This window comes from Aphidius gifuensis, linkage group LG3 (assembly GCF_014905175.1).
Source record: "Aphidius gifuensis isolate YNYX2018 linkage group LG3, ASM1490517v1, whole genome shotgun sequence".
NCBI lineage: Eukaryota > Metazoa > Arthropoda > Insecta > Hymenoptera > Braconidae > Aphidius > Aphidius gifuensis.
In genome coordinates this window covers 13,168,720-13,191,288 of record NC_057790.1, presented here as the reverse complement: position 1 = coordinate 13,191,288, position 22,569 = coordinate 13,168,720, and the positions used below count along the sequence as shown (strand labels likewise).

The window sequence follows — 22,569 nt, the reverse complement described above, 5'->3', positions numbered from 1 at the left end:
TTGAGAAGAAAGATTACGTCATATTCAAATTGAAGTTAATTTTGTTAACAAGTCGAAAAGAAAATATTTGCTCATACTTTTTTTTTACATATATCATAAGACAACTTGTCAGACATAATAAAATATTCTCTTTCGATGTTTGTATTACTTTAATAATAATATGACAATAATATAAAAAATGAATACCGACTAAAGATTAGTTTTCTATTAAATTTTTTTTATATCATTTAGTTTTATATTTTTCGTAAGTATTTATTATCAAACTTGATTTTTTTAAATTGGAATATGATTTAATTTTTCTTCATAAATGTCGTGCTTTATGAGAACAGAAATTTTCGTCCCGTTTTTTTTTCAAGAAGTATGCGTCTAAATTCAAGACCATTTTTGGATTATTTCCAAGAAGCCTTGTTCTAAAATTTAGAACTGTTTTTCATGAAGTGAGAACAAAAAGATTTTTTTTAAGAAGTATGCGTCTCAATTCAAGACCTTTTTAGCATTTATTTCAAGAAGTTTTATAATCATTACAAGGATAAGTTTTCTTTTTTCAAATCTATTTTAGGTTTATTTCAAATCTAAATCTGTCATGTTTCAAGAATTTTTTTGTCTTCTAACAAGAAGTTTTCTATTCATAACAAGAACTTTAACCATTTATTATTTCTATCATAAAAGAAAAAAAACAAAGTTCAAAAACAATAATTGAAAATAATTTTTTATCAAATCAACAAATGGTTTGTTTGTGTACTGAATTTGATAAATTATTTTTTTCTATATCATTTTGTAAGACTACGTTCATTTTAAAATTTGCTATAAATTTCATTAACACATGAATTTTACTATTAACTACAATTTTTAATTATTTATTTTATCTTCTTCAAAGATGAAAATTTTTAATACAAAATTATTAATTTTTTTAATTAATAAAACAATCAAATATTTTGATTTATATAGAAAAAATTTTTCTTATATTTGATAAGCTTTTGATATTTTTATAAATTATGATAAAGAAAAGTAAAAGTTTATAAGACAGCCTACACAGTAAAAACAATAAACTTAGTAATTCGTTTATAGTTTGTACTCAAATTGCTTATTAAATTCACAAAAAAAAACTTTTTCAAACATTTCAATAAAATGGTTCCAAATTAAAAATATTTCGAATCAAAGATAAAAATTTTAATATATAAATTTTTCTTAAAATAACAACCGGATTATCTGTAAATTTAATTTATCAAACTATTTTTTACTATGTACTATAATTCCTAATAGCAGTGCCTGTAGTGTGGCGTGCTCTTGCGGCAGAACTACTAAGCTTTTCTAATATAATTATTTGCGTTATTTGTTTTAAGTTTTGCCTTAATTTCTTATATTTTGCTGGCGATCGCTGTGTTGTATTTATCTCGGTTTTGTGCAACAAGTCTTCGGAAGCGTGCATTAATAAAGTAATAAAAAAAAATATATAGGTAAAAAAAATTGTTGAAAATTTTATCTCACAAAAAAGGTTTTTTTTTTTTTTAAAAAAAAAGTATCTACATTTGTATAAAATACATTTTTTTTTTAATTTTATTTTACACTTACCGTGATGTTTCAATATTAAATAATCATAATAATTTTTTTTTTTTTTTCTAGAAATTATGCCTTGTCGAAATTTTTGAACTCGTTTGGCAGTCAAATTTTCACTTATAGACATACCGAAAAATATACCTGGGTGAGTCTCTTTTACTTGCTTATATATGGGGCATTCTGAGTCACTTCAGCTGGTCATCTGCCTGACCCTCACGGATTGAGTTGAAAATTTTTTTATATTATTTTTTATATTTTTTATATTATATGTTGTTTTTGGCTTTTTATGCAGCTTGAATTTTTTCGAAAATTTTGTGACGTATTTTAGCCGGTAAAGTAGAGTGTTTTAATGTTAATTCTCTTCTTTCATAAAAAAAGCCCCAATTAAAATACATGAAATTTTTTTCATAAAATAAGGTACTCAATCCAAGTATATTCGATTGAAAATTAGAGTGGGCCGAGACGTTTTTAGACTTTTTTTTTTTTTTTTCAAAATATTTTGAAAAGAAAAAAAAAATTTTAATTTTTAAATACAAAAAAATAAAACAAAATTAAAACATATCTTGGTAAAATTTCATTTTCGGCATAATTTGGAACTAAAAAGTAAAAAGCTAGATTTTTCACTTAGTTAGATTTTTTACTTAGCTGTAATTGTAGCCACACAATCAATATCTACATTATTTTACTTAGCTAGATTTTTTACTTCGGTACATCTAAGGCTAAGCTGAGTTCCTTTTTTTTTCTAAGTACATTATTTTCAACATGGCAAAACTAGACGAAACTAGTCGAAAAATAAAAATGACAACGGACGGTCATGGAGACCAGTATGGACGATAAATCACGTCTCTCGCGACGGGGGCGGGGGGCCACGGCACTGAATTCGGGTGCGTCCGTTTTGAGCCTAGTCTCTATGTCACTTAGTTCGTAAGTTATGAGCGTTTTTTTTTCCGCTGACGAATTCAATACTGCGACTAAGCTTATGGCTTCTAGCCTCCGTAAAATGTAAAAAAAAACAGTCAATCAATCTTGATTTTTTAAAAACAGTACATTATTTTTTTTTTTTCAAAATCATGACGGTCGTCAAGTTCATCTGATTATGAAATTAAGTTGATAGATAAATCTCCAAACTTTTCTGGTATAATGTAAGCAATAATTTTGGTTTAGGTCAAGCAAGCCATGCACCAAAGAAAGATCAAAAATGTAGACTATAAATTCATAGTACATTCATTTAGTAAAAATAAGAAATTTCTTGAAATTAATTAATTAATTTTCATTTTTTTTCAGATTCCATCAGTTCAGCTAGTGGCATTTTGAAAGACAATTTTTCCTATTTCAATGATAACGGTGATTTTAGTCAGTTAAAGGTAAAAAATATAAACAGTTTTAGAAATATAATTTCAGTGTTTCCTTTGGCATGGTGATGCGAGCTTCAGGGCTAGTTTTTTCGTTCACAGTTACAAATAACTGTTAGTTGCAATATAAACCACTAGTTCGCAAACTAAGGGTTCACTATTTGACAACCATTGAAACCTTAGTTAATCAACAAATAGTTAAATTTTTCTACTAGTTAACTGTAATTATGGTCGGAAAAACTAGCCCTCACTCTGGCAGTTGGTTCACTTCACTACGTAAATATTTTTTTCAAAAAATAAAGAAAAACTAATTTAGAGAAACAATACGGGGCCTTCGTAAAATTAAAAAAGAAATAACTCTTAATATTTATTATTTTTCGAATTATATTGAAAAAAAAAAAAAGTATTTTGTGCGAAGACGGATAGTGCAGGCAAGCGATCATCCCCAAATTTTAAACCCTTCTTACTCATTAAATCGTGCAGATAAAAAAAAATAACTAATACTTACTCACTTTATTTTTTAATTGTCTACAAATTTTATTTGATAATTTTATTGATAAAATTCAAATTTGAATAGTCATTTACCGTTTTTCGGTCATTTTTTTTTTTTTTTATTCCCTATAAGTAATAAAAATTTTTTTAACTGTATCGGGTGATTCCCAAAAAAAAAAAAAAAATACATAAGTACGATTTTTTTTGATAATTTTGAATACAAGTTCAAAAAATGCCTAGTTCCTGAAAAGATTACAGGGATCGGCAGTGGGAAATTGAGAATCACTGATTTTTTACAGGGGTTCTTTTAGAAATCGGCGTTTCTGAACGGATCCCCAGTTCTGGCTTCAAATACTAATTATTTTGTGCGTGAAATGATAAAAAAAAGTTCGATAGTGCATCAGCCGATAAAAAAAAAAAAATTCTATTATTACTACTATCATTATTCTCACTATTCACACTCAGAAAAAAAAAAACAAACGGTTTTACTTTTCGTACGCCTCTGTATAAAAAATGAAAACTTTTTTTTTTTACATCATGGTACATTTTTCCTTAAGGCTAATTGCACTGTTACTTTGAACAGGCTGTAATGATACTGAACGATTTTTCTCAAGAGTCAAGAGATCTCGAAATAGTTCATTAACATTGTGGTTTGTTTTTGCTGATGTCTCAAGAAATCCACAGCCCCAATTTGCAGCTTCAGATGCACCTTCACTCATTGTCACTTCACGTATCGAGGGACTCTCATCACACTTGTTGCCAACCTGTCGACAATCAGGTACATGTATACTAAAAATATTGTACATATTTATGTGATTAAAAATATATGAAAATCAAGGGATTTCTCGTACGCATAAAGTCGTAATATTATATTTTCTGAAGTCGAATCACAGTCACGTCAAGTCACTTCAGTCATTCTTTACATCTCGTATTCTCATCTATACGATTATTTTTTTTGCGTTTGAGTTCGATATATAATTTCAGAAATAGTTTGATACAGTTTGATATTGCAATTGTTCAACATTCAAGGTGCTACTAATCGAAGGCTCAGAGTGCCCACTTACAAAGGTTTCAAGCGAATTTCATTGCCAAAGTCCGTTTCTCACCAGAAACAACTAGATTTTCCGAGTTATCACCCCGTGTAAGAGACTACAACACGTCATGCAACGGCCGATGCATGGCGTAATTCTGCTATTAATGGGCCACTCATACGCCGGGCCTGGCGCGTTACACCATTCTAATATTGGCTGCCATTATTGGCCCATTAAAATTTGCCAAGATTGGCCCATTACTTGCGAAATCAATTATTTTTATACAAAAAAATAAAAAAAATATTTTTTTTTTCAATTGCATAGATTATCGAGTCCAACTCTGTTTTTTTTTATAATAAATGTTTTTTTTTTCCTGCCTCTCGCCAGGCGCGAACTCTCGACCGAAAACCTAAACCTACACTAAACCTATGCTTTAACTAACTGAGCCACGAGCGCGCTATATATATTTTGGAAGTTTTTTGTTCTCTTGTAGTAATTAAGTTCACTCGTAGACTTGGTAGACTTTTTTGAAGATGATTATTCAAATACAAATATATTTATTTATTCATTTAATTTTAATGCTCCATTGTTGATTTTTTTTTTTCTATTGTCTTGTTTTTTTTTTGTCAAAAATTAGCTGATGGTTGGTAGCCATTAATGAAATAATTTGCAAAGTCTTGTAATAAAGAACGAAATGTTAGATGTTTAAATATAAATTTATAAATTCGTTAAATTTAATATTATTTCCAGTGTAAATTTTTTTTAGTATTATAAAATTCAATAAAACAAACAATTTTTACTTTAATATAAATATACAATAAAACAAATTTAACGTTAACAAATCATTAAACTCAACAATTCCCAGGTAGGAAGTGACGACGGGCACAAGCCTGGGACAAGCCTGATTACCCGGCTCTCGGGCCTGTGTCGGGCCTGAGACACAAGCCTGTGTCAAGTCTGGAATGTTCACGATGTATTTGCTGGTGTCGGACTAGTGTATCGGGCTTGACACAGGCTTGTGTTCCCAGGCTCGACACAGTCTTGTGTTCCCAGGCTTGACACAGTCTTGTGTTCCCAGGCTTGACACCGGCTTGCAAAAAAAATTATAAAAAAATATAAATAAACAATTATTATTAATTTATTAATTTGACATTATTATTTTTTACGGGATACAATTTGAATTAACGATGATTATATGAACGAAAATAAACGGCGTAACGGGGGATCGATCCTAGGTCGATCACGTGGAACTCCAATGCTCTATCAAGTCGACCACGGGGGATTCATGAAAGAGTCAGTCAAAATTTTTTATATGAATGAATTTATTCGAGAGTCAATACACAGTCCTTGTAAAAGCCTGGCACGATAGTCAAAACCTAATAATTTTTATTTAAAATGTCTATTTACAATTTATAGATCTAATTAATTTTTTTTTTTTTTTTTAATTGAATATATGCACAAGTCAAGTCCCGTGTGAGGCTTGGTAAAACGGGCTTGACACAAGGCTCGTGTGAGGCCGGGGAAAACAAAAAAAACAGGCTTGACACCGGCTTGAATTATCGAGGCCTGTGTGAGGCCGGTTAAAAACAACGGGGACAGTCTTGTGTCAAGCCTGTGTTAACGAGGCTCGTGTGAGGCCGGGGAAAACAAAAAACACAGGCTTGACACCGGCTTGAATTATTGAGGCCTGTATGAGGCCGGTTAAAGACAACGGGGACAGTCTTGTGTCAAGCCTGTGTTAACGAGGCTCGTGTGAGGCCGGGGAAAACAAAAAACACAGGCTTGACACCGGCTTGAATTATTGAGGCCTGTGTGAGGCCGGTTAAAGACAACGGGGACAGTCTTGTGTCAAGCCTGTGTTAACGAGGCTCGTGTAAGGCCGGAGAAAACAATGGGCACAAGCTTGTGTCAAGCCTGTGCTTCCCAGGCTCGATACACGACCCTCGCACAAGCCTGGCACAGTTGTTCAAGCCCGAAAACTCCTACCTGGGAATGATAATAATTTATGGTTCTAAAATAAATTATGGCTAAAAAAAATTTACTCTGGAAATAATATTTAATTAAACGAATTTATAAATTTATTCTATCGTAGCCAACGTGTGCTTTAAGTTTATAAAAATCACAACTAAATCATAATCTTGTGGTGGCCGCGCGGGCTAAGATATGCGTTTAGAAATTATAATATAGTAGGTTCGGTTCTCGGTTGAAACGAACTATTTATTTAGATTTAGGTTTTCGGATGGGTAGTTATAAACAATGACGATAAAAATAAACAATTAGGATAAAAAGTAATTAACAATAAAAAAAATAATTTTTTGTTTTTTTTTTATTAAAAAATTTTTAAAATATCTTTTTACGTCTTGAGTTATACTATTATTGCTTTTAATTTGGAAAATAAAGTCTTGAAAAAAAAAAAATTAAGTTTTGATTCAAGGCAATATGTATCCATGAAAAAAGAATGTTATTATTTTCACACAGGAATATTATTGCATATAAGAAGACAAATTGTATATAAAATTGAGGGACTTTATTTATAAACCAAGGCGTACAAGTATTTACAGCAAAACAAAAAGTGTCTCAAATTTAGGCAATTTTGTTTTAAATTAAACCAAATCTGTTATAAAGCAAGACATAATATTGTCTAAAATTTAGACACTTTTGTTTTTCAAAAAACAAAATCTGTTACTAAGCAAGACGACAATGTCTAGAATTTAGCCATTTTTGTAATTAATAAAACCGAACGTGTTACAAAGCAAGACGACAGTGTCTAAAAATTAGACATTTTTGTTTTTCAAGAAACATAATCTGTTACTAAGCAATTAGACGACAATGTCTAGAATTTAGCCATTTTTGTAATTCATAGAACCAAACTTGTTACAGAGCAAGACGACAGTGTCTAAAATTTCGACACTCTTGTTTTTAACGGAACCAAATCTCTTATAAAACAAGACGTAACAGTGTCTAGAATTTAGACACTTTTGTTTTTCAAGTAACAAAATCTGTTACGAAGCAAGACGACCGTGTCTAGATATTAGACATTTTTGTAATTAATAAAACCAAACTTGTTACGAAGCAAGACGAAAGTGTCTAAACATTAGATACTTTTGATTTTTTTCAAGATAATTATATTTATTGAATAAGAAAAAAAAATATTAATTTAATTCCTCCAATTGTTTTAAAGGAAGGATATGAGTGGTTTAAAATAAATCTTTTTTCACTGTATTTGATGTTTTTAATACTCGAATTGAACTTGAATAATACATAATCGAGAATTTTATTTTTTTCCAATGAGACATATTCTTGTTTCCTACCAAACTCTGTTTTACTTCTTTTAAATGTCTTTTTTTGCTAGACAAAAATTTCTATTTAACAGAAATTTTTTTTCACAGTGTAGCCATTAATGGCCATATTTTAAGCAACATTACTTCCTTGAAACATAATTCTTTGGCAACCTCAATTCCTTAGCTACATCTTTTCCTTAGCTACTGCTTTTCCTTGGACATTTGTATTTTTAAAAAATAAATTTTCATGTATTTTATTTATAAAAAAAATAAAAATGTCCAAGGAAAAGATGTAGCTAAGGAAAAGATGTGACTAAGGAAAAGATGTAACTAAGAAAAAGATGTATCTAAGGAATTGAGGTTGCCAAAGAATTATATTTTAAGCTATTTCCTCAAATTATAATTCTTTGGCAACCTTAATTCCTTAGCTACATCTTTTCCTTAGCTACTGCTTTTTCTTGGACATTTTTATTTATTCTATGAATAAAATACATGTAAATTGATTTTTCAAAAATACAAATTTACTTTAAAAAATAAAGTTGTCTAAAAAAAAAGCAGTAGCTGGAAAAAAGATGTTGCTGAAAAATAAATGTTGCTTACCGCATAATTTTTCTGGCAACATTAATTTCTTAGCTAGAAATTAATTAAAGTTACTACTTTCTATAATTTACAATAGAACTTTATAAAACAATTAAATAATACTATTTTTAAGTTTTTTTCCAACTTTTTTTTTTAGCCTCGTTTTAGTCTCGTTTCGATGTCGAATCGAGGCTAAAAACGGGTTATACCGAGATTGAATAGAAAAATACTTTAAAATTCATTAATTATGTTGTTTCATAAATAATAATTATTCGTTTATCTATAATCTATACAATAAAAAGACATGGCCGGATCCTTGGAAACGCAGTTTTACGCAAACTATTGGTCTGATTTACATGAAATTTAAAATAAATATTCAGTTTGAGCTCAGGAGGGTTTAAGTCCACAAAAAAATCACCCAGGTTACCTTTTACGACCACCAGGAGGTCAAAATGATTTTTCCAATTATCTTCAGGGTTTTTCTTATTATTAAATATATTTTTTCAAAAAGAAGAGATTAAAAATATTGCTTTAGTTTGTAATGTTGGTTTTCGGTTCACCAGGATGTAGATATTGAATTTTTTCATCATCTCCTGGGTTTTTTTTGATCAAACAATATATTTTATCGAGAAGAAAAGAAATAAAAAAATGCATTGGTTCCTAATGTTGTCCGGTTTATCAGAATGTAGAATTTGAATTTCTTCTACATACCTATTTCTTTTGTTTTTAATTTTTTGAAGAATCAAAAAAAGATATACAACCAAGTTCGGCGAAGCCGAACACGGCTGACTCGTTTACAATAAAACTATATAAAACAATTAAATAATAACATTTTTAAGTTTTTTTTCAACTTTTTTTTTTTAGCCTCGTTTTAGTCTCGTTTCGACGTTGAATCGAGGCTAAAAACCGGTTACGCCGAGACTGAATCAAGAGGCACGGTAGTGCCTCGTGTCAAGTGTGAGAAAAAATATAATAATACCGAAAAAAAAAAAAAAAATGAAACCGCAAATAAACTACCGAGCCTTAATATACATCAAATAGAGGTAACCTCATCCCTCGCAAATTTTCAAAATTTATTTAAAATATGATGGTGAAGATAGAAATTAATGATTTTTAAAATTTAACATTATATAGTAACAAGCTTTATTTAAAAAAAAAAACCGAATTATTTAGTAGTTTATTTCATTTTTAATAATTAAATGAATTTTTCAACTGTGCGTTTTTACGTTTTAGGACAGAAAAAATTTCATCTCTCTCATACTTTTTTATTACTCGTTATATCTCTCTCTCTCCTTCTTTATATTTTATCAATTTCTTTTGTTTCTTTGATGACTTTGAAAATATTTTATATATACAAAACAAATGAGTAAATGTGTCAAAGTTACAAAACAATAATTTTGAGGCTGGATCTATTAAATTTGATATGACCAAATGACTTCACAAAAAGATGTGATATCATTAACAAAACAAAGTTTTTTAAAGAGTCATTGGGTATTTTAATGATATGACACTAAAATTACAGTAAAATTATTGAAAAAAAAAAAATTTTAAACTTGACCCCACCTGATGTAAAATATATGTCTTAAATACTGAAATCTTATTTGAGAAAAACCAGGTGGGGTCAAGTTTAAATTTTTTTTTTTTTTTTTTTCAATAGTTTAGACTTAATTACATGCGTCAAAAATATATATTTCTTTCTTGAATTTTTAGTGTCATATCTAAATTAAAATACTTACAATTATAGTGACAATTTCGAACACTTGACTCTTTTTTGTAGAAAAAAACTTTGTTTTTTTTTTTTTGTTGTGATATAGAAAAATACCTTAAAACTCATTAATTATGTTGTTTTATAAATAATAATTATTTGTTTTTCCATAATTTACAATAAAACTCTATAAAACAAATAAATAATAACATTTTTGAGTTTTTTGTCAACTTTTTTTTTTTGAGCCTTGTTTTAGTCTCGTTTCGACGTCGAATAGCGTAACATTCCGACATCGAATAAAGCTCGCTTCCGACGTCGATCCGAGCGTGAGGCTCGGAATTGAGCCTCGATCGATGTCGATTCGAGGCTGAATTTCTACCTGGGTACATACTACGTCTGATTAAAATTCTCAAACATAGTAAAACTCACTGTTTACATGATAAATGTTGCTAAATTTCCCAAAACATCCACCAGTACTATAAAACATAGTAAAATCCAGTGTTTTTTTTTAGTAAAACCTAATATTTTTTTCTCTCCGTGTAGTAATCTCGAGATGAAATTTTGTCTCTGAAAACAGCCTCTAATAGTCTCTTCCAGCCTATAACTGTCTCCAACTAGCCTCTCTCTGACTCTGCGAACTCTGAAATGGCCTCTGCTTAATCTCTGTAGCCTCTACAAAAAATTTTTTCAGAGACAGTCAATTTGTGCAAGACTCTAGAACAGAGAGTCTCTGCAATCTCTGGCAATCTCTGAAAAATCTCTAATCTGTCTCTGAAAGTCTCTACGATTTTTAACTTTGAAAATAATTACTTTTTTTTCAAAGTTTAAAAATTAAAAATTACAGAGACTCGTAGAGGCAAATTTCTCGGGCAAGGTAGCAACAACGTTAACTTTTAAAATCACAGAGCCTCTCAGAGACAAATGAGAGAGAAGAACTATATAAGCTAAATACAAATTAAACAGCCGTGTCACCTAAAGTTGAAATAGCTGAGTGTGTCAAAGCCCTTGTTTAGTAATCGAAAGGTTGAGGGTTCGCGTCCGACTAGAGGTAATTAATTAGGTTTCGTTTTCTGTGTAATTCTTTCTTCCAATTCATTGAATCAGTCTCGTCGACATTTATAGTATCATATATTATAAAATCAAGTCTAAAAAAAATTTTTTTTTTTAATTTATAATAATATTCAATAGTCAGTTATAGTCCAAGCATAATGCTTAACTATAAATAGTTATCCTTTTTATATAGTCTAACAAAGTGACCACTGGCCAGGATTGAATCTAAAATAGAGACTCGATTGGAGAGGCAATCATCTCTGTATCACGCAGATAATATTTTAGAATTTTTCAGAGGCTATTGTCTCTGATCGAGAGGCAGCCTCTGAACTGCCTCTAATTTGGCCACTTTAGAGACAGTGTTTAGAGGCTGCAGAGTTTTCAGAGGCTGTTTTCAGAGACAAAATTTCAACTCGGGACATTGGTGCATCCATATCATTCGATGAGGATCAAAGTTGCAGTACCATAAACGATCAACTTGAAGTAGCCACATCACCTCATAAAAATGACAAATCTTATTCTGATTTGTTAAGTTATGTCAATAAATTGGAAAGACAAGCAATAACTTCAAAAACAAATTAAAAAAAGAAGTTAAAAAAAATAAACAACTAGAAAATAAATTAGGCACCAATGCAATAACAAAAAATTTCAATAAGGATCAGGTGCAACTCATCACAAAAATCATACTAGGTCACCTCTTAAGAGTAATAGTACTATAAATAAAGCGTTACAATTAAAGTTTGCATGTGGTTTGTCTGGTTATAAACAACTATTACTACAAAAACATCCTCTTCCATCTTCGAGGACATTTAGTAGGAGACTTGAATATTTGAAAAGTAAAACAAAAGGCACAGGAAAAAAAAAACTCTATATTCAAGTAAATTTACTGGAAAATAACAATTGTATATATTATTTCGAGTATTTAATATCAACGTAAATTTTTTTTTATTTATGTATACTGAGAAAATTTTCAGATTTCGCCGGTAAAAAATTTTCTTGGATGAAGAAAAATGAAATTAACCGTGAACTACTTCATTCAAGAAAATGTCGATATGATCAAAAAGAATGCCGTGTGTGAGTAATATGAAACTTTAGTTAATTGAAAAAAAAAAAAAATTCATTAAATTATATTTTTGAATATATCAACACGATTTTAGATTTCGATAAACTAAAATTATTTAGTATGAAGAAATTTTTAATTGTGATAAAAATATTTATGTGGAATAGAGAAAGGGAATAAACAATGGAATCTTTATGTCCTTCAATGTCATCGGTATTGAACCATTCCACCAAAGTTTCTAAAATATTGAAATAGTAAGGTTTTCAATTTTCGACAGGAAACGATTTCGTTACCAATATTTTATTTTTTATTTTTTTTCCTAAGTTCCTATTTCCAAACTCGGCAAAACTAGACAAAAGTTAGACAAGAATACCAATCGGGTAAAATGGCATAATCTGAGGGTCAGTCACGTCTCTCACCGCGAGGGCCACGTCACTGAATTCGGATATTTCTGTCGGACGTAGGTAAATTCAGATTCGTGGCACCCTATGGATATTGTGTGTTGGGCTATAATTAAAGCTAAGTATAAGATCTAGCTTAGTTCAAAGTCTAGCTAAGTAAAAAATCTAGCTAAAGAAAAGATGTAGCTGAGAGAAATATTAAGCTGGTAAAATTACACTGAGAAAAAAAATGTCTGCATTTAAGAGAAAAGTTGCTTAAATATAGCAAAATTTTGCTTGAAAGTTTTAGGCTTTGATTTAAAAAAAAAATGTATTAAATTAAGCATAATATTTTTTAATTAAAGCAATTTATTTGCTTTAATTTAAGACAGTTTTCTTTTTATTTAAGAGAAAAGAGAATTAATTTAAGAGAAACTTTGCTAAAAAGGAAGCAAAAATATCCTTTAAATCAAGCGAATAAGCGGTCTAGTTAAAACAAAAGTTGCTAAAATTAAATGACATTTGATTTTATTTAATGGGTAAATCGTTTAATTTAAGGATAATATTGATTGAATTAATAGAAAATTGTTTTTATACAAATGATAAATCAATTGATTTGAAAAATTATAAATCAATTTAAAACAAAAAGCGATCTAATCAAGACAAAAGTTACTAAAATTGAGTGACATTTAATTTAATTTAATGGGTAAGTCGTTTAACTTGAGGAAATTATCGATTAATTTGAAAAAATTATGAATCAATTTAAAGCAGAAAAGCGTTCTAATCAAGACGAAAGTTGCTAAATTGTTTACATTTCTTTTTTATTTAATTGTTAAGTCGTTTAATTTGAGGATATATTGATTAAGTTAATAGAAAATTGTTTTATACAAAGAAAATGGATTAATTCAAAAATTATGAATTAAATTAAAACAAAAGCGATCTAGTTAAGACACAAGTTGCTAAAATTAGCAACATTTGATTCAATTCAATGGGTAAGCTGTTTAACTTGCATTAATTTAAAAAAATTCTGAATCAATTTAAAGCAGAAAAGCGATCTAATCAAGACAGAAGTTGCTAAAATTGAGCGACATTTCATTGAATTTAATCGTTAAGTCGTTTTATTTAAGGAAGTTATAGATTAAATTAATAGAAAATTGTTTTTATTTTTGATTAAAAGAAATGAAAATTAAAAAAAAAATTATTTTTTTATTTTTCCTTTTTTTTCAGGACTTATTTTATTTTACACCTGAAGATTTTAATTGTTTACCGAGTCGAACCCTTGCTCAATTAAACCTATCTAAACCCAGCCAGTGCCGACCATCGCGCGTTAACGCATTATAGCCCTGAATCTGTGCATCACCGATAGGCTGGTTGGTTTTATTTTTTTACATGTATTGTTTAAATTTTTATTATCATATTTTTCGTCACTTTATTTAACCAGCTTTAAAGAAAAACGAAATATTTATCTCAATTATAGGCACTTAGTTATTTTATTTTAGATGTCTTCTTAAAATATTTTATACATATATTGTAAAAATTTTTTCTTTCTCAAAATCAGTTGAATATTTATTTCTAATTATTTCGAGAAGACATCTAAAATAAAATAACTAAGTGCCTATAGTGAGATAGGTATTTTTTTTGTTTTCCTTTAAGCTAGTTAAATAAAGTGACAGAAAGATGTATTAATAAAAATTTAAACATAAAATTTACATGTAAACAAAATTTACATGTAAAAAAAATAAAACCAACCAGCTTATCGGGATGTGATGAAACTTTTGATTCAAGGGCCTCATAATTTTGTCTCTGATACGTTAACACGCGATGGTTCAGGGGGTAACGCACTGGCTTTTAAAAGTATAGGTTTAGATAGGTTTAGAATAGGCAGAGGTTCGAGGCTCGGTTAGGACAAAAAAAAAAAACAATTGAATCTTCAAGTGTAAAATAAAAATAAGTCCTGAAAAAAAAGAAAGAATAAAGAAATAATTTTTTTTTTATTTTCATTTCTTTCAATCAAAAATAAAAACAATTTTCTATTAATTTAATCTATAACTTCCTTAAATTAAACGACTTAACCATTAAATTAAATGAAATGTCGCTCAATTTTAGCAACTTCTGTCTTGATTAGATCGCTTTTCTGCTTTAAATTGATTCATAATTTTTTCAAATTAATCGATAATTTCCTCAAGTTAAACGGCTTACCCATTGAATTGAATCAAATGTTGCTTAATTTTAGCAACTTGTGTCTTAACTAGATCGCTTTTTGTTTTAAATTAATTCATAATTTTTTTGAATTAATCCATTTTTCTTTTGTATAAAAACAATTTTCTATTAACTTAATCAATATTATCCTCAAATTAAACGACTTAACCATTAAATTAAAAGAAATGTCGCTTAATTTTAGCAACTTTCGTCTTGATTAGAACGCTTTTCTGCTTTAAATTGATTCATAATTTTTTCAAATTAATCGATAATTTCCTCAAGTTAAACGACTTACCCATTAAATTAAATTAAATGTCGCTCAATTTTAGCAACTTGTGTCTTAACTAGATCGCTTTTTGTCTTGAATTGATTCATAATTTTTTTAAATTAATTCATTTATCATTTGTATAAAAACAATTTTCTATTAATTCAATCAATATTATCCTTAAATTAAACGATTTACCCATTAAATAAAATCAAATGTCATTTAATTTTAGCAACTTTTGTTTTAACTAGACCGCTTATTCGCTTGATTTAAAGGATATTTTAGCTTCCTTTTTAGCAAAGTTTCTCTTAAATTAATTCTCTTTTCTCTTAAATAAAAAGAAAACTGTCTTAAATTAAAGCAAATAAATTGCTTTAATTAAAAAATATTATGCTCAATTTAATACATTTTTTTTTTAAATCAAAGCCTAAAACTTTCAAGCAAAATTTTGCTATATTTTAGCAACTTTTTCTCTCAGTGTATGTAGATATTCTATGTTTAGGAAAATATAATTGGCGTAACTTTTTAATTTCCATTGGTCCATAAGGCTTGTAAATATCTTGTTGTGACTTTAGCGTCAGTGTCTTACTATGCCGCATTTACTGCATAACAGTTCTTTTTTTCAATATGATTCGTTACGAGAAAAAAAATAAAAAAAAATTCGATCTACAAGACTTTCAGTTGATATTCTTGGCTACTTTTGCCAAGTCAAATAAAAGTATAAAAAAAGGGACTTAGAATAATTTTTACTTTTTAATTAATTTTAATTAATAATAAGCTAGATTTTTTCCTTAGCTACATCTTTTCCTTAGCTTCAGTTATAGCCAAACACACATATCTACATAATTTTACCAGCCATTAAACTAGCCAGAACAGTAGAATTGCATAATTCGAAATAAGCCGTGACCCTCACCGCACGGTGCCTCAAATCTGAATTTACCGTTTCCCTACACTGAGAGAAAAAGTTGCTAAAATATAGCAAAATTTTGCTTGAAAATTTTAGGCTTTGATTTAAAAAAAAAATGTATTAATTTAAACAAAATATTTTTTAATTAAAGCAATTTATTTGCTTTAATTTAAGACAGGTTTTTTTTCATTTAAGAGAAAAGAGAATTAATTTAAGAGAAACTTTGCTAAAAAGGAAGCAAAAATATCCTTTAAATCAAGCGAATAAGCGGTCTAGTTAAGACAAAAGTTGCTAAAATTGAATGACATTTGAATTTACTTAATGGGTAAATCGTTTAATTTAAGGATAATATTGATTGAATTAATAGAAAATTGTTTTATAATGAATGATAATTGAATTAATTTTAAAAAATTCAAACAAAAGCGATCTAGTTAAGACACAAGTTGCTAAAATTGAGCGACATTTCATTTAATTTAATGGGTGGTTCAGGGGGTAACGCACTGGCTTTTAAAAGTATAGGTTTAGATAGGTTTAGATTAGGCAGAGGTTCGAGGCTCGGTTAGGACAAAAAAAAAAAACAATTGAATCTTCAAGTGTAAAATAAAAATAAGTCCTGAAAAAAAGGAAAAAATAAAAAAATAATTTTTTTTTCTATTTTCATTTCTTTTAATCAAAAATAAAAACAATTTTCTATTAATTTAATCTATAACTTCCTTAAATTAAACGACTTAACCATTGAATTAAATCAAATGTTGCTTAATTTTAGCAACTTGTGTCTTAACTAGATCGCTTTTTGTTTTAAATTGATTCATAATTTTTTTGAATTAATCCATTTTTCTTTTGTATAAAAACAATTTTCTATTAACTTAATCAATATTATCATCAAATTAAACGACTTAACCATTAAATTAAAAGAAATGTCACTCAATTTTAGCAACTTTCGTCTTGAATAGAACGCTTTTCTGCTTTAAATTGACTCATAATTTTTTCAAATTAATCGATAATTTCCTCAAGTTAAACGACTTACCCATTAAATTAAATGAAATGTCGCTCAATTTTAGCAACTTGTGTCTTAACTAGATCGCTTTTTGTCTTGAATTGATTCATAATTTTTTTAAATTAATTCATTTATCATTTGTATAAAAACAATTTTCTATTAATTCAATCAATATTATCCTTAAATTAAACGATTTACCCATTAAGTAAAATCAAATGTCATTCAATTTTAGCAACTTTTGTCTCAACTAGACGGCTTATTCGCTTGATTTAAAGGATATTTTTTCTTCCTTTTTAGCAAAGTTTCTCTTAAATTAATTTTCTTTTCTCTTAAATAAAAAAAAACCTGTCTTAAATTAAAGCAAATAAATTGCTTTAATTAAAAAATATTATGCTCAATTTAATACATTTTCTTTTTAAATCAAAGCCTAAAACTTTCAAGCAAAATTTTGCTATATTTAAGCAACTTTTCTCTTAAATGCAGACATTTTTTTTCTCAGTGTACGAGTGATGAAGACGAATTTTTTTGAAGTGAAACTTCTTTAGAATGGGCAGTAAAAAAAAAAAACAAAAGATGGATGCAACGAAAGTAACGGTATGAAGGTAAGTAATTTTAAATTATTTTTTATCTTGTTTTATTTATTCATTCCCTTGACAACGATACGAAAAAATTTGTTTAAAATTTGTTTCAAAATTTTAGTTTCATGAAAGATTCAAGAGACAAAGGTGAATATTAAGGTTAAAACTTTTATTATATACAATATATAATTTATTATGTTATTTTTGATCAAATAATGAGTATTTAAAATTAATCTGTAGAATAAACAAATACACTGTAAAAAAAAAATAATTAGTTTTACTATAAAAAAAGAATTATTTTTACTATTTTTTCTGGTACTCGGGGACGTTTTCGAAAAAATAATAACATGTACTATGCACATAGTAAAATTTTTTATCCTAGTATAGTTTACAATGTTCCAATTGGAGAAGATACGATGTATCTTGTTAAAAAGTACTATGTTGCATAGTCAAGTCTAGCGTTCGTTGAATCTACTATGTTGCATGGTGAGATTTACGATGTTCAATAGTACATTTCATTATATTCTATTTGTATTTTCGATAAAAAAAAACAGAATTATTTGTTTATTTAAAAAATAACTTTAAATTATTTATAATAATTATTATTATGATTATACATGTTTTTCAACTTGGCTATTTCTTGACCTAACTCGGGATTCGAACCCGGGTTTCTGGATTTGAACTCCGATCGTTTACCCTAATTGCCATTCAGGTATAAAACAGTAGATGAATCGAAAATGTCTATATATATTTATTCTCTTTTATTCCCTTCTTCTTTCATGCTAGCATAGTGAAACTAACTACAGACCTAATAATTTTTACCATTTTGTATATAGTAACACCTACGAGTTGCATAGCACATTTTAAAGGTTTCCATAGTACGGTTCATTTTCCAAATGTACCCTCACGGTCATGGTGAATTTAAACACACAACATAGTACAAAGTAACAAGTTTATGGTTGTTCGTATCATTGGTATAGTGAAGACTATCTATTGAACAAGTGAAGTCTACTAAAACCATAATAAAAACCGGTTTTACCTCAGCAGAGTACTTTTTACTATGTTACTATCGTGAAATTTAAAATGCACATCGTAAAAAAAATTATAAAAAATAATATGTTGAACCATATTTCCGAAAACGTCCCTCAGTACTATAGTAACATAGTAAAACTAATTATTTTTTTTTTACAGTGTAATACACAAGATAATGGTTATTCAAGTGCTTGACATAATACGACAGCAACATCATAATCACAATACCAAATCAAATTCACAATCAAATTCTAAGTTTCACTTCAAAAATATATTAATGCAACGAGAGATCTTTCAATTACTATTTATTAGAATTACTAAAGAAGTTTCACTTCCCTGTGCGTACAATAACACACATCTTTTTTTGTTTATCATGTTCGGTTCCGTGGCGCATCGGTAACGCATTAGCTTTCCGTCCGGTTAGACTACAGCTCGATTCCCGCTCGAGGCAGTTTAGTTCTTTAGATTAGAAAAAAAAAAATCATTTTCATCAACTCGTATCATCAATGTTCTACTAAAATAAAATTAATTATTTTATTTTTTGAAGTGAAACTTCTTTACGGAGAGTAGCGACAAAATTCGAGGCCCCGCTAGCGTCACGCGCTCTGTTATACTCTCTGTTATACTGTCTGTTACATGCTCTACGCTTGGTCACACGCTCGGTCACAAGCGGATAAAGAAGGGAGAATTGCATAGAGAGAAGGGAAGCCGGAAAGCATTCTACATGTACTACATATAGCGTATAAACTCGGAGCGTCAGCTGCTATGTATGTATGCGTGAGCGACTTTTTTTTTTTTTATTTAATTAATATTAAACAGTTCAACTGAGTTTAATACTTAAATAATTGATTTTAAAAAAAAATTTATTTAAACGTATTGAGCAATAGTTATCTCACGGGTTTGACGAATCGATATTAATATTATTAAAACTATATTATTATTAATATTATTATTATTATTATTATTATTATTATTATTCGGTAATCCGGATCTGATTCAGATCGGGAAGAGTAAGGAAAGCCGGATCCGATTAGCCTTTGCCAAATCCGACTGAACCCGGAGATACCCGAGTGAAAATCTGGTCAGACTCGACGGATTTGATATCCGATTCTGATCAAAAATTGATCAAGTTACCTTATTTCAGGAAGCTTGATTGAATCCTGATCAGGATTTGATCAAAATATTTTTTTGCGTTTAATTTCAAGTTAACTTGATCAAGATAGCATCAAGTATCTTGATCACATACTGATCAAGTGAACCTGGTCAAATCTTGATCAATAAATCATCAAGTTGGATGATTTCAAATAAATATTTTTTTAAAACGATTTTTCCTGTTCAAGATAGGATCAAGTATCTTGATCACATCTTGATCAAGTGAACCTGCTCAAATCTTGATAAAAAAATCATCAAGTTGGATGACTTAAGATAAATATTTTTTTAAAACAAGTTTTCCTGTACAAGATAGGATCAAGTGTCTTGATCACATCCTGATCAAGTGAACCTGCTCAAATCTTGATCAAAAAATCATCAAATTGGATGATTTAAGATAAATATTTTTTTAAAACAAAATTCCCTGTTCAAGATAGGATCAAGTGTCTTGATCACATCCTGATCAAGTGAGTCTGGTCAAATCTTGATCAAAAAATCATCAAGTTGGATGATTTAAGATAAATATTTTTTTGAAACAATTTTTCCTGTTCAAGATAGGATCAAGTATCTTGATCACATCTTGATCAAGTGGACCTGGTCAAATTATGATCAACATTTTCTTAGTTTTATCATATTTAAAATGTAGAGCTGATGACAGCTCTGTATAATATTTCTTCTATTAAATACTTTATTCCAATATCTATCCATAATTTTTTATTACGAATTAACAAATAATTAATACAAAAAAATTATTTCGTATTTTATTAATTAAAATATATATTCAAAAATAATTATTTAGGAATAATGATTATAATGCACAATTATTTTTTTTCCGATTATTAACCTTTCTCTGAATCTATCATTTTCTTTTTGCCTCTTGTGAGTGAATGTAAAATATGAGGATTAAAAAACTATACATTGCATCGATTGTCCGGTAGCCGAGCGGGCTAAAGCGTGCGTTTAGAATAGTACTCCGTTTTTTGTAGGTTCGATCCCCTCTAGTTGCGCAAATTTACTTAATTATATTCTTTGTCTTTTATTTCAGCACATCTATCTCTAACTCTATCCCAGGAATAATAAGTAATTAGCTAATTAAAAAAAAAAAAGCGATATTTGATAAATATTTTTTTTTATCATTTTTTGATAATGTTTCTTGATCACTTTTTGATCAAAAATCTTGATCAAGTTTTGATCCATTTTTGCGTTACGTTTTGATCAATTCTTGATCAAGTTGTCTGATCAAAACTTGATCTGAGATCAAGTTGCCTGATCAAGTTTTGATCATATCCTGAACTGAATTTTTACTCGGGTAACTTTGAAAAAAAAAATAAAGTCCGATGAAAGTCTGGTTATCCGGATCCGATTCGGATCAGGAAAGGGTAAGGAAAGCCGGATCCAGTTAGCATTAGCCAAACCTGACTGAACCTCGAGATAACTTTAAAAAAAAAAAATGATGAGACAGTTGCTGAAGCAACTGTGCCTGCCTTGCGGGGTGAATTTTAATTTCTTTTTTAATATATTGAAATTCGTGACTACAAATTTATTTCATTCTCCATCGTTACAATGATTATTGTTACAACTAAAATTTATTTAATTTTCATTCATTTTGCTTGTTCCTTCTAATGGGTCATCTTCATGTCCGGAACCGCTTTCTTCTAACTTTTTAAATTCTCTGTTCTTACTCATTTTGTTGTACCATGATTTTAGCCTGTCAATGTCAAATATTTATTTATGAAATTGTCGATTTCAATTTTATTTATTTTATTTACTTTTTTCCCTGTGTTGAATCAGGATTCAACGTTTTAATTGTTGTTGAAGGCATCGTTATATTTTTTTTTTTTGCTAAAATGATTTTACCTGCAAATGAATTAAATAGTAGATGTATGATTTCTTCTATTTTTTTAAACTCGAAATTAATTTTTGGTATATTTTTATGTTCCTCATCCTCTTTGAATTTTATATTAGCTTTTACTGGTATCATTATTTCTTTATTATTTATTGATGGGTATTGTTCATTAACTTTTCTCACTAATCCTCCAGTGATCGTATATATTTTTTTTAATTTGAATGTTTAATAATTTATCATGTAAATAATTTTTTTTTTAAATCTTTTTGTTTTATACATTTTATTGATAATGGTACCTCAATCAATCGATGATATTTATTCGCAGCTTCTCCAAAAAAAATACATCTTATTTTGTCAGTTTCATCAAATATATCCATCGTAAATTTTTTTCCAGTTCCTCGTTCGTTTTTCCATTCTTTTATTCCATTTTTATGTATAATTCGTGCCCGAATTGTATCACTGTATTGAATTTTTAATTTAATTTTTTATGTAAATTATATTTATTTCTAATGAATGATATTTTCTACATTTATCGTGCTTTTCTTCATATTCAGTAATTTTTCCTTGATATTTTCCTATATTTTTCTATATTTTCCTTTATATTTACTGATATTTTCCTGATATTTTCCTATAATTATCGTATTTTTCTTTATATTCAATGATTTTTTCTTTATATCCCTAGTGGAAATATTTCTCCGGAATTGCTCTGGATTATTCCGGAATTGGCTCACTTCGAAAAATTACGGAATATCCAGAGCTGTCCGAAATTTTAATGGGCCAATTTCGGAGCGATACGGAGCTTTCCGGAATTTTTAAGAGTATTTCGGAAATTTCACGGAGTTTTCCCGGAACTTTACGGAGAAATTATTTTCACTAGGGATTTACTGATATTTTCCCATATTTATCGTTTTTATCTTTATATTCAGTGATTTTTCTATATTTTTCATTGAATTTACTGATATTTTCCATATGTATCGTATTGAGATTAAGGGATTTAGAAAATTTTTTCGGGGAGGGTGTCTACCATGGATAGGGGGTCCAGAAGAAAAGCGAGAACAATAGGAAATTAAACTTCCTAAAAAAAAAAGTTCAATTAAAAACTAAAGTTT

At 28.5% G+C, this 22,569-nt stretch overlaps 2 protein-coding genes across 3 annotated transcripts in view; both read right to left on the bottom strand.

Moving 5' to 3' along the window:
* LOC122851986 (doublesex- and mab-3-related transcription factor A2-like) overlaps positions 1 to 22,569 on the bottom strand; it is a 45,607-nt gene that overhangs the window by 15,050 nt on the left and 7,988 nt on the right. Inside the window, exon 1 of one of the 2 annotated variants that reach the window (XM_044151532.1) lies at positions 3,418 to 3,444. The exons of the other annotated variant lie outside the window; for it this stretch is intronic. The gene's annotated coding sequence lies outside the window, so the exon portion shown is untranslated. Of the gene's footprint in view, positions 1 to 3,417; positions 3,445 to 22,569 lie in introns of those variants that run through there. 2 annotated transcript variants of the gene reach the window in all.
* LOC122851987 (GTP-binding protein Di-Ras2) overlaps positions 3,513 to 22,569 on the bottom strand; it is a 43,530-nt gene continuing 24,473 nt past the window's right edge. Inside the window, exon 2 of the mRNA XM_044151534.1 lies at positions 3,513 to 4,165. Coding sequence (XP_044007469.1) covers positions 3,932 to 4,165 — 234 coding nt within the window. The 3' untranslated portion in view covers positions 3,513 to 3,931. The remainder of the gene's footprint in view (positions 4,166 to 22,569) is intronic.